The following is a 13,097-nucleotide window of genomic DNA, read 5'->3' as shown; positions in this document are numbered from 1 at the left end:
CGAAGGAGTGGCTTCGTGACAAGTCTCTGAATGTCCTTGAGTGGCCCAGCCAGAGCCGAACTTGAACCCAATCGAACATCTCTGGAGAGTCCTGAAAATAGCTGTGCAGCGACGCTCCCCATCCAACTTGACAGAGTTTGAGAGGATCTGCAGAGAAGAATGGGAAAACTCCCCAAATACAGGTGTGCCAAGCTTGTAGCGTCATACCCAAGATGAATCTAGGCTGTAAACGCTGCCAAAGGTGCTTAAAAAAAGTACAGAGGAAAGGGTCTGATATACTTTTTTCAATTTTTAATACTTTTGAAAAATATTTTTGTTTTGTCATTATGGGGTTTTGCATGTAGATTGATGAGGGGGAAAAAACAATTGAATACATTTTAGAATAAGGCTGTAATGTAACAAAATGTGGAAAAAGTCTAGGGGTCTGAATACTTTCCGAATGCACTGTATATATTAATAATAATAATATATGCCATTTAGCTGACATTTTCTATCCAAAGCCACTAACAGTCATGTGTGCATATTTATTTTCTTCGTATCAGTGTCGCAAGCGGGATCGAACCCACGACCCTTGCCGTTGTAAGCGCAATTCTCAGGACAACAGGTCTGGACAAGTGGAAATAATAATGCTAAGGTTGATTTGTGTCTTTGTGAACAGAGTGTTACAGTGAGACAGAGTCAGAAGACGAGGGGTCTTCTCCTTCTCCACGCAGAAACAAGATCAACACGGTGATGAGAACCACACAAACACATGCAGTGTTTCTGTCTTTTTGTGTTTTGATGTCTGCCTTATTCTGCACCGTACACTATCCTTTTTTATTTGATTATTTATTGCCACATTTGTCTCTTGTTACTTGCCAGGCCATCATCGTTCCGGTAAATAACAATTTGTTCTTAACCGACTCATGCCTAGTATAGAGCCCAGAGTTTTTTCTCATCATATGACATGGTCAGGAAAAACTCCTGGCTCTAGTAATGCCGTAGAATAGAGGTCCAAGTCAGAAGTCTCCCTAGTCTGCAACACTTACCTGTTCTCTGTTGCTGCTCTCGTTCTCCCTCTCTCCCTCTCTCTCTCTCTCGTTCTCCCTCTCTCTCTCTCGCGCGTTCGCTCTCTCTCTCGTTCTCGCTCTCTCTCTCGTTCTCGCTCTCTCTCTCGTTCTCGCTCTCTCTCTCGCTCTCTCGCTCTCTCACTCTCTCTCGTGCTCGCTCTCGTTCTCGCTCTCTCTCTCTCTCGCTCTCTCTCTCTCTCGCTCTCTCTCGTTCTCGCTCTCTCTCTCTCTCGCTCTCTCTCGTTCTCGCTCTCTCTCGTTCTCGCTCTCTCTCGTTCTCGCTCGCTCTCTCTCGCTCCCTCTCTCTCTCTCGCTCCCTCTCTCTCTCTCGCTCCCTCTCTCTCTCGCTCCCTCTCTCTCTCTCTCGCTCCCTCCCTCTCTCCCTCCCTCTCTCTCTCTCGCTCCCTTTTACCCTTTCCCACCTCTCTCCCTCTCTCTCCGTCCCTCCCTCCCTCCACTCATAAAAAAAGCAAGTGATGTTCCATACTAATCTAATGTGTTGTGTTTGATGGACACCAGAAAAGCCTCTCCAACACACTGCCTCGGGCCAGGAAGGACAAGGACAAGGACAAGGGAAAGGACAAGGACAAAGAGAAGAAGAACAAGATGCCGGTTCCTGCTCCACCCAAAGGGCGCAGCAGAAGCCCAGGTACTTTACAGTAGAGCACAGCACTTCTGTTTCACCACAAGATGGCAGAAGAGTCATATAGGCCTATAGGGGGGAGTCAATTAGCTGATGTTCCATTGATGGATACATTTTCATTTCTCCCAGATGGCTCCGATATTCTGGGGGCTTCGCCAGCTTCATCATGTCTGTTTTCTTCCTGTCTCTCCCCAGTGTCTTCAAAATGTGCCACCAGCGATTCTAGAATGTGTTTGTGTCTGGCTCCTTAATGTGTCATGATATCTAATCAGCCCCCCTCCTTCTCAATAAGTTATATTGGTGTGGAAAGCATGAAAAAAATACAATGCCAAAAGTGAGTTACAACAACAACATATTCTCTCTCTCTGTACATCTCTCTCTCTCTCTTCCCCCCTCTCTCTACCCCCAATCCCCCATCCCACCAGGAGCTTCGGAGGATGAGATGGGCGTGCTGTTCCACCGGCTGAAAGAGGACGGCGTGACCCTGATCGGCAGCGACCAGCTCACAACTCACGACCAATTCCGCAAGTCCTTCATCCGGCGCAACAAGAACCCGGTCATCAACGAGAAGGCCCACACGCTCCGCGCGCTGCAGAGCACCCTTAAGGTTTGGGTTGACCCTCAGAGCTCAGAGCCTCTTCAGCTAAGCAGTGTTCCATGGACGTGACCTACATCGCTACTTATGTGACCTCTTTTGTATAAGTGCCCTATATGGGGATTCTATCCACAAGTAGTCTCACCTTTGACCAATGGTATGCTCTTAATGGTGTTTTAATTTGTTCTCTTACATACTCTTGAGCACTCTCTCCACGTAGTGTGACCTTCGACCTATGTTGTTTTCTAAATTGGGTCGTCTTTGAAAGAAGATCTCTTTCCACAAGTGGTTTTCCCCATGACCTAGAATGTTGTGAAACAGCAGGAGGTATGGCCCTGTCTGTGTGACTTGACCCGGGAAAAACTCCTGTCCCCAGGTCACGTAGCCAGGGAAAACTCCTGACCCTAGTTATAGTGTACGAATATGAACATTGAGTTTATTATATAATGCAACATTTTACAGTTTTACAGCGTCCATTGTGTCTACTTTATAAATCACTCTACTCAGGAAAGAGCTAGGAGACGAGGATGTTAGTTGGTCAATGTTGAAAATGTTAATTGTTAATGTGAATGACCATCTGTTCTGAATGTGCTTCTAGGATAAAGAGGCGGAGCTCCAACTCATTAACAAGGTTCTGGAGGACTCTGAGCTGACGTCACAAAAGTACCGCCAGTGGAAAGAACATAACGAAGACCTTCACCTGGTGATTGAGAAACTGGCCGTCCAACGGGCCAAAGCTGTAGCCAAGGCAAGGGCGGGGCATAAAGAGGACCAGGACACGCCCCGTGGACCGTCGCCCGTGGAGCAGGTCGCTGTGGAGACTGAGGGCGCGTGTGGACTGAGCCTTAGTGACGGGGAGATGCTGGTGGATGCGGAGCCGTCGTTGTCAAGCCCAGTGAAGAATGTGGGTTACTTGGATGTAGAGCCACAGTCGGAACACTCATCGACTGCGGAGAGCAGCACAGACAAACCCAACAGCACCACAGCAGACGGAGCTAGTCCAGCTAGCCCAGAGAATTACTTCTACATATGAGACCCCACTGGACTGATTTGATGATGGTTTTTCTAGTTTCCATCAGGGATTATTATGATAAGGGCCTGGAGTTTTTCCCAACCATATGACCTAAGCAGGAAAAACGAATGGCTCTGGTTACAGCTGTGATTCGATTCTGGTCAGGTCATGTGGTCAGGAAAAAGTGTGGGCCCTCAGGGTTTTTGCTCGGTTTTGAATTATTTTTGTCTGTATTGTTGATATAGGAAAGACTGGGTTTGTCTATCCAAACCTGAATTCAAGTTACGGTATTCATATAACAAAAAACTAACAATTTTGCCAAGTGTCATTCTGTTGATAGATATATACTGTATTCATGGGATGTTATGGACTGTCTTAGTTTTCTACTGTTGCATTTAGATGGCTAAGATTTTAAAGGAGATTTTAAATGTACATAGAATTTTAAATATCATGCAACAAGATGTATTGGAGTTTAAAACTTAGATTGTATATATTCTTGCACAGAATAAGGTTCGATCTTGCCTCATGTACAACGTTATGAAAATTGTTATTATAGATCAAAGACAATGCTTGTGCGTACTTGCGTGTTTTCAGCTGGGTTTGTCCAATGCATCTTGAATACACTGAGGGTACAAAACAGGAACACCTTCCTACTATTGAGTTGCACACTTTTTTGCCCTCAGAACAGCCTCAATTCTTCGGCATGGACTCTACAAGGTGACGAAAGCTGGCCCATGTTGACTCCCAATTGACACACTCAAACCGGTGCGCCTGGCACCTACTACCATACCCCGTTTAAAGGCACTTCAATATTTTGCCTTGCCCATTCAGCCTCTGAATGGCACACACACAATCCATGTGTCAATTGTCTCAAGGCTTAAAAATCATTCTTTAACCTGTTTCCTCCCTTTAATCTACACTGATTAAAGTGTATTTAACAAGTGACATCAATAAGGGATCATAGTTTTCACCTGGATTCACCTGATCAGTCTATGTCCTAATGTTTTGTACACTCAGTGTAAATTGATTCAATATATTCTGATTGAGCAGTAGTGATCCTCACTGTTGACTGAGCAAGCGAACGCTGTAAAGAACAAATGATGAACGCATTAATTTGCTAAAAGTTTAATGTAGCCATTGTACTACACTCTTAGAAAAAACGGGTTCCAAAAGGGTTATTTTGCTGTCTCCATAGGAGAACCCTTTTTAGTTCCAGGTAGAAATAACCCTTTTTGGTTTCAGGTAGAACTCTTTTGGGTTCCATGTAGAACCCTCTGTGGAAAGAGTCCAAAAAGAGTTCTACCTGGAACCAAAAAGGGTTCTTCAAAGGGTCAAATACCATCATCTTCAGTCCATCTACACACACAGTAACTCTCCTCCAGTCCCCACTAACAGCTGACGTCGTACACATCTGTGTCCTGCTTGTTCTTCAGCTGTGAGCAGGAGGGACTTTGGGGCCGAATCTCGAAGCAGAGCAGCAGCGCCGTTCCCCCCCCCCCAGCACCTGTGCACATCCCCCCCCACCCAGACTAAGGAGAGCGACCCGGCCGGGTGCAGAGTAAGCTGGGGGCAGCCTATGATGAGGTCTGTGTGGGGGTGTCTGCTCCAGCCAAGTATTCCCAAGCTGTGTGTGTTGTGATGATAAAACTGTCAATAAAAAGACAATATAATAATTGATGAAATTTGTATTGAGATTTGTCTTGTGGAAACTGGGACTTTTGTTTTGCATTCACTGCTGAAGAAAGTGATGAGAAAAGTGTTGACAAAGTTGTGGGAGTACTTAATAAATGGGAGTTACCTTTGCTAGTATATCAAATCAATCAAATCAAATTGTATTTGTCACATGCTTCGTAAACAACAGGTGTAGACTAACAGTGGAATGCTTACTTATGGGCCCCCTTCCCAACAATGCAGAAAGAAAGAAAGATAATACCACGAGGAATAAAAACACAATGAGTAACTTGGCTATATACACAGGGTATTTGCTAATAATTTGCATGAGTGGGTACCTTCTGGTGATTACTTTGGAAATCAACACAATTGGGAACAACATAGTTACCTCTAGTATCAAATGGTGCCGACTTGTTTTTGGTAATGAACCTCAAACAAACAAGCAATGAATAGGTTATTGCTGTTTACCATCTTACCATGTAATTTCTCAGTAAATATATTGAACTGAATATAAATGCAACATGTAAACATGTGTTGGTCCCATGTTTCATGAGCTGAAATAAAAGATCCCAGAAATGTTCCACATGCACAAAAATCTCCATTCTCTCAAATGTTGTCCACAAATTTGTTTAAATCCCTGTTAGTGAACATTTTATCCTTTGCCAAGATAATCCATCCACCTGACAGGTGTGGCATATCAAGAAGCTGATGAAACAACATGATCATTACACAGGTGCACCTTGTGCTGGGGACAATAAAAGGCCACTCTAAAATGTGCAGTTTTGTCACACAACACAATGCCACAGACGTCTCAAGTTTTGAGGGAGCATGCAATTGGCAGGAATGTCCACCAGAGCTGTTGCCATAGAATTTAATGTTCATTCCTCTACCATAAACCGCCTCCAATGTCGTTTTAGCGAATTTGGCAGTACCTCCAACTGGCCTCACAACCACAGACCACGTGTAACCACGCCAGCCCAGGACCTCCATATCCGGCTTCTTCACCTGCGGGATCATCTGAGACCAGCCACCCGGACAGCTGATGAAACTGAGGAGTATTTATGTCTGTAATAAAGCCCCTTTGTGTGGAAAAACTCATTCTGATTGGCTGGGCCTGGTTCCTCAGTGTCACGGTTTCAGCCGAGGCTGCTCCTTCTCCTTGTTCGTGCAGGCTTCGGCGGTCGTCGTCTCCGGAGTACTAGCTGCCACCGTTCTATGTTTCTATGTTTGATTGGTTTTGTCTGTGTTGCTACACCTGTTCCTTATTAGTGTTTATTAGGCGTCCTATTTAGTTCTCTTGTGTTTGGTCAGGTGTTGTGTGTAATTGTTCCTCGTCACGTTGTGTGCTAGTTCGTTATTTCTGTTCTCTCTGTATTTTGTGTTTTGAGAGAGAGTTCCGCACTTTGTGCGCTTTAGCATACTTTACTGTTGTGCGTAAAGTTCGCCTGTAGCCTGTTGCCGTGTTTGGCTCGTTTTTTGGACTTTACTAAAGATGCTGTTCGAAACCTCTGTGTCCTGTGCCTGATTCTACACCACCTCTACACTCAACCCTGACACTCAGTGGGTGGGCCTGGCTCCCAAGGGTAGGGGCCTATGCCCTCCCAGGCCCACCCATGGCTGCGCCCCTGCCCAGTCGTGAAATCCTAATTTAGGTCCTAATTTTTTTATTTCAATTGACTGATTTCCTTATATGAACTGTAACTCAGTAAAATCGTTGAAATTGTTGCATGTTGCATTTATATTTTTGTTCAGTATACATTTCTGTGCTGTAAGATAAAATCTATGTCACTGACAGGTTTGAATATTGTTTCGTTCCCTACGTTTCCTCCTCAAATAGTTATCCAAGACACTCGCTGCCATGCAGTGGTGTAGTGCAGGGTTTCCCAAACTTGGTCCTGGGGCCCCCCCCTGGCTGCACGTTTTGGTTTTGCCCTAGCACTACACAGCTGATTTCAAATAATCAAAGCTTGATGATGAGTTGGTTATTTGAATCAGCTGTGTAGTGCTAGGGCAAAAACCAAAACGTGCACCCAGGGGGGGCCCCAGGAACTTTTCTAAAATGCTCACTGCACATGCGAGTGGTTTCATGGACAGAGATGGAAATATCCATTCGAAATTTTGAAAGAGGTGAAATAATAGATGCAACAACTATCATGGGTTGCTAATATGACTAGGGTAATGCATTTGGCTGCTAGACAATGAAAGAAAGTTGATATGAAAACCAAAGGCCTAACCGTCTTCTGGTAGATGGAAAGGCTTTCAAAAACCTTCTCAATTAAATATTAACTAGCTACAAAGTAGCCTATTCCTTCCTGTCAGAATGAGATCATGATTATTTGCATCAATCCATTAATTGGCCATTTGTTTTGCAAACTCCATCTCGTGCATCATCTCGTGCATAGCCGCGGGAATTAGGGGTGCTGAGGTTCCTGCAGCACCCCCTGAAAAATCGGAATATTATTTATTTTAAATATAAATGCTAATGTGTGCTACACAAACACCACTAAACCAAACAACAGTTCTAGGTGCCTGCACAGTTGAATTAAAGGGTAACTACACAAAAAAAAGAGAGTACATTTATTGGGTTTTTCCCAGACCTCAAAAGTGGTCTCCCTGATGTGGTTTAACTTTGAAAGCGAAAACCTGAACAATTTGGAAAATCAGAAACCTGTGAATTTCTGACTCAGTTGACAGCCTCATTTATCTATTTCTATAGTAGGCCTACTATTAGCCTACTTGCACAGTACAGCTTGGTTTGGCCTGACTGTGAAAGACCAGTATGGGATTTATCATATTAGGTAATCTACCGTGTACACTACCGGTCAAAAGTTTTAGAACACCTACTCATTCAAGGGTTTTGCTTTATTTTTTAAAAACTATTTTCTACATGTAGAATAATAGTGAAGACATCAAAACTATGAAATAACACATATGGAATCATGTAGTAACATATCAAAATATATTTTATATTTGAGATTCCTCAAATAGCCACCCTTTGCCTTGATGACAGCTTTGCACAATCTTGGCATTCTCTCAACCAGCTTCATGAGGTAGTCACCTGGAATGAATTTAAATTAACAGGTGTGCCTTCTTAAAATTTAATTTGTGGAATTTCTTTCCTTCTTAATGCGTTTGAGCCAATCAGTTGTGTTGTGATAAGGTATACAGAAGATAGCCCTATTTGGTAAAATACCAAGTCCATATTATGTCAAGAACAGCTCAAATAATCAAAGAGAAACGACAGTCCATCATTACTTTAAGACATGAAGGTCAGTCAATACGGAACATTTCAAGAACTTTTAAAGTTTCTTCAAGTGCAGTCGCAAAAACCATCAAGCTCTATGATGAAACTGGCTCTCATGAGGACCGCCACAGGAAAGGAAGACCCAGAGTTACCTCTGCTGCAGAGGATAAGTTCATTAGAGTTACCAGCCTCAGAAATTGCAGCCCAAATAAATGCTTCAGAGTTCAAGTAACAGACACATCTCAACATCAACTGTTCAGAGGAGACTGTGTGAATCAGGCCTTCACGGTCAATTTGCTGCAAAGAAACCACTACTAAAGGACACCAATAAGAAGAAGAGACTTGCTTGGGCCAAGAAACACGAGCAATGGACATTAGACCGGTGGAAATTTGTCCTTTGGTCTGGAGTCCTAATTGGAGATTTTTGGTTCCATCCACCATGTCTTTGTGAAACACGGTGTGGGTGAGCGGTTGATCGCCGCATGTGTATTTCCCACCGTAAATCATGGAGGAGGAGGTGTTATGGTGTGGGGGTGCTTTGCTGGTGACACTGTCTGTGATTTATTTAGAATTCAAGGCACACTTAACCAGCATGGCTACCACAGCATTCTGCAGCAATACGCCATCCCATCTGGATTGGGCTTAGTGGGCTATCATTTGTTTTTCAACAGGACAATGACCCAACACACCTCCAGACTGTGTAAGGGCTATTTGGCCAAGAAGGAGAGGGATGGAGTGCTGCATCAGATGACCTGGCCTCCACAATCCCCCGACCTCAACCACATTGAGATGGTTTGGGATGAGTTGGACCGCAGAGTGAAGGAAAAGCAGCCAACAAGTGCTCAGCATATGTGGGAACTCCTTCAAGACTGTTGGAAAAGCATTCTAGTAGAAGCTGGTTGAGAGAATGCCAAGAGTGTGCAAAGCTGTCATCAAGGCAAAGGGTGGCTATTTGAAGAATCTCAAATATAATTTGTTTAACACTTTTTTTGGTTACTACATGATTCCATATGTGTTATTTCATAGTTTTGAAGTCTTCACCATTATTCTACAATGTAGAAAATAGTACAAATAAAGAAAAATCCTTGAATGAGTAGGTGTTCTAAAACTTTTGACCGGTGGTGTATGTCACTGTTTGTCATATCATTTTTCACACAGGGTGCCTTTCCTTCACCGGGTGGGCCGTTTGGAAAGGTTTTTATTGGCACTTCTTCTTCCTCATTGTGTGAATTGGCTAAAGGATCTTTGTGCTGGGCCAAGAACACAAACATTAAGATAAAAGTGGTAGCGCATATCTTTACAAACCCACCTGTTCCATGTGTCTAATGACACTTAAGCATATTTCATTCAGAATTACCCTCTTTGTCTGCAGGTTTCAAAACAACAGGATGTTCGTACAGGGCTCAATTAACTAGGCCTGTTGAAAGTTAGCCTATAATTGGCTTTCTTCATCGTTAGTTCTTGAAGGCAGCTTGTGCTAACTTAGAGGATTACATAGCATTTACACTATACAAGCGGCACTCGCCTAGCCATGCGAGCCTCACCCTCATGTGGGTAGCAAGCAAGCTAGGTAGTGATACATATCAACAGCCATTGTCAGCCAGTCCAGTAGGGGTTGGAAGTTATGGTGAGCTTCGATTGGTCACTTGCGATATCGCGGCAGATTTGAGTAATGTTCTGCTTTCCCCAACTTTAGTTCCGCCCTGTTCAGCTCCCTCGCTCATGCTCGCATCGCTCAATGGTCCCCGCCCACTCCGCTTCTCTCGCTTTCCTTCCATTGAAAGTGAATGGCTTCCGATGTTCCACGGTGCGATGCCACTTCCTAGTGTAAATGGCCCGTTACACAGCAGGGCCTGAAATTCATAAAGCATCGCAGAGTAGGAGTGCTGATCTATGATATGGTCCCTGTGGTCTAAAAGACTACTATAAACTGATCCCAGATTTGCACTACATGCTTTATGAATACAGGCCCAGGAATCTACAGTGGGGAGAACAAGTATTTGATACACTGCCGATTTTGCAGGTTTTCCTACTTACAAAACATGTAGAGGTCTGTAATTTTTATCATAGGTACACTTCAACTGTGAGAGACGGAATCTAAAACCAAAAATCCAGAAAATCACATTGTATGATTTTTAAGTAATTAATTTGCATTTTATTGCATGACAGAAGTATTTGATCACCTACCAACCAGTAAGAATTCCGGCTCTCACAGACATGTTAGTTTTTCTTTAAGAAGCCCGCCTGTTCTCCACTCATTACCTGTATTAACTGCACCTGTTTGAACTCGTTACCTGTATAAAAGACACCTGTCCACACACTCAATCAAACAGACTCCAACCTCTCCACAATGGCCAAGACCAGAGAGCTGTATAAGGACATCAGGGATAAAATTGTAGACCTGCACAAGGCTGGGATGGGCTACAGGACAATAGGCAAGCAGCTTGGTGAGAAGGCAACAACTGTTGGCGCAATTATTAGAAAATGGAAGAAGTTCAAGATGACGGTCAATCACTCTCGGTCTGGGGCTCCATGCAAGATCTCACCTCGTGGGGCATCAATGATCATGAGGAAGGTGAAGGATCAGCCCAGAACTACACGGCAGGACCTGGTCAATGACCTGAAGAGAGCTGGGACCACAGTCTCAAAGAAAACCATTAGTAACACACTACGCCGTCATGGATTAAAATCCTGCAGCGCACGCAAGGTCCCCCTGCTCAAGCCAGCGCATGTCCAGGCCCGTCTGAAGTTTGCCAATGACCATCTGGATTATCCAGAGGAGGAATGGGAGAAGGTCATGTGGTCTGATGAGACAAAAATAGAGCTTTTTGGTCTAAACTCCACTCGCCGTGTTTGGAGGAAGAAGAAGAATGAGTACAACCCCAAGAACACCATCCCAACCGTGAAGCATGGAGGTGGAAACATCATTCTTTGGGGATGCTTTTCTGCAAAGGGGACAGGACGGCTGCACCGTATTGAGGGGAGGATGGATGGGGCCATGTATCGCGAGATCTTGGCCAACAACCTCCTTCCCTCAGTAAGAGCATTGAAGATGGGTCGTGGCTGGGTCTTCCAGCATGACATCGACCCAAAACACACAGCCAGGGCAACTTAGGAGTGGCTCCGTAAGAAGCATCTCAAGGTCCTGGAGTGCCCTAGCCAGTCTCCAGACCTGAACCCAATATAAAATCTTTGGAGGGAGCTGAAAGTCCGTATTGCCCAGCGACAGCCCCGAAACCTGAAGGATCTGGAGAAGGTCTGTATGGAGGAGTGGGCCAAAATCCCTGCTGCAGTGGGTGCAAACCTGGTCAAGACCTACAGGAAACGTATGATCTCTGTAATTGCAAACAAAGGTTTCTGTACCAAATATTAAGTTCTGCTTTTCTGATGTATCAAATACTTATGTCATGCAATAAAATGCAAATTAATTACTAAAAAATCATACAGTGTGATTTTCTGGATTTTTGTTTTAGATTCCATCTCTCACAGTTGAAGTGTACCTATGATAAAAATTACAGACCTCTACATGCTTTGTAAGTAGGAAAACCTGCAAAATCGGCAGTGTATCAAATACTTGTTCTCCCCACTGTAGGTGTAGCCTAGTGTAAGTAGGTCTTATAAGTGTAAGCACTGGCTAGATTCTTCCAAGGTCTTGTCACATGTTTACCCCTCAGTTTCAATGAAATAGCCATGACTCATTCTGTTTCAATGGAGCATATTTTGAAATCACTTTTCTCACAATGGATTTGGATTTCTGTGTCCCATAGGTCAGTGACGTGAGTTCTTCAGATATTTGCTCTGTAATTAGAGAGTCCATAGTGGTTAATTCTGTGCATTGCAATTTCTCGTGGACAGACGCATGTAACATAACTGGTATTGTAGGATGTGGGATGCAACTAGTCCACCACACGAGTGCACAGATTTTTCATCACTAATCATTTCAATGGACTCTAGCTGCAGACCTAATCTCTCAGGCCCCTCTCTATACTGCCACCCACTGGAGACCTAATCTCTCAGGCTCTCAGTTGCGAACTGACCAGGGAAAACAAACCCCCTCTTTCAATTAGCTCCTGGATGCTTCTCTTTCTATTGGCTCGTGACAACTTCCTCGTTCTAGGGGTCGCAGTAGCAGGCATATATTTTTTAAAACTTCATTTCGATTTGCCTATCTGAATCGTAATAGCCTACTGTTCCTGCTTTATATGGTTATTTATAAGTATTTTAGTTCATGGAGGGCTGTTTGTGTCACTATCCCATTTTTTTTATTGGCTTGTTTATTTCATTATTTTTGGGAGACAACGACTTTAACCATATTTTGCATTATTGAAATATTATGAATTATGTTGGATGATGACAAGGGATAGGGGCCTGGGAGATGAGGGGGAGGGGCCTGAAAGATGATGGGGTGGGGCCTGAGCCACCAGTAGGTGGAAGTATAGAGAGAGGCCTCGATCATTTGGACAAATCAAGATTTCGCAGGTGTTTGCAGCTTTGGAATTTCAGAAGGGGAGGGGCCATTTGGGCCATAGACTTGCCCATACCTTGCAAAGAGAGGGGGTGGAGCTACCACCCTGCTTCCACTCCTCGTTCTAGAACATTTTCTAACAAGTCTGCAGTCTGCCCCCAGAACTTAATTGAGCATCTGATGCAATTATGCAAGATTTTAGTTCTGACTTTCCGAAATTATGTGCATGTGTGTGTGTGTGTGTGTGTGTGTGTGTGTGTGTGTGTGTGTATGACAGTGCCAGTTCCGTCTACACACAGACACTGTTATTGTTGACTTTTCAACCATGGCAGTGCTAACGTGTTGACAGTGTGAGTTTTGAATACTACAGTTTTACTAAATAATCATTACAAACTCTGACAGTGTTTGTTGCACAGTT

General features: G+C 43.9%; 1 protein-coding gene across 3 annotated transcripts in view; it reads left to right on the top strand.

Moving 5' to 3' along the window:
* cnksr1 (connector enhancer of kinase suppressor of Ras 1) overlaps positions 1-4,011 on the top strand; it is a 102,395-nt gene extending 98,384 nt beyond the window's left edge. For 2 of the 3 annotated variants that reach the window (XM_041855549.2, XM_041855546.2), the window contains 5 exons: positions 659-729; positions 862-876; positions 1,569-1,698; positions 2,118-2,299; positions 2,886-4,011. In XM_041855549.2, coding sequence (XP_041711483.1) covers positions 659-729; positions 862-876; positions 1,569-1,698; positions 2,118-2,299; positions 2,886-3,320 — 833 coding nt within the window. In that variant the 3' untranslated portion in view covers positions 3,321-4,011. The remainder of the gene's footprint in view (positions 1-658; positions 730-861; positions 877-1,568; positions 1,699-2,117; positions 2,300-2,885) is intronic. The other variant, XM_041855547.2, reaches the window with a different exon arrangement.
* Positions 4,012-13,097: the final 9,086 nt, after the last annotated feature.

Source organism: Coregonus clupeaformis, chromosome 29 (genome assembly GCF_020615455.1).
Source record: "Coregonus clupeaformis isolate EN_2021a chromosome 29, ASM2061545v1, whole genome shotgun sequence".
Taxonomy (NCBI): domain Eukaryota; kingdom Metazoa; phylum Chordata; class Actinopteri; order Salmoniformes; family Salmonidae; genus Coregonus; species Coregonus clupeaformis.
This window is presented reverse-complemented; position numbering and strand designations above follow the sequence as displayed.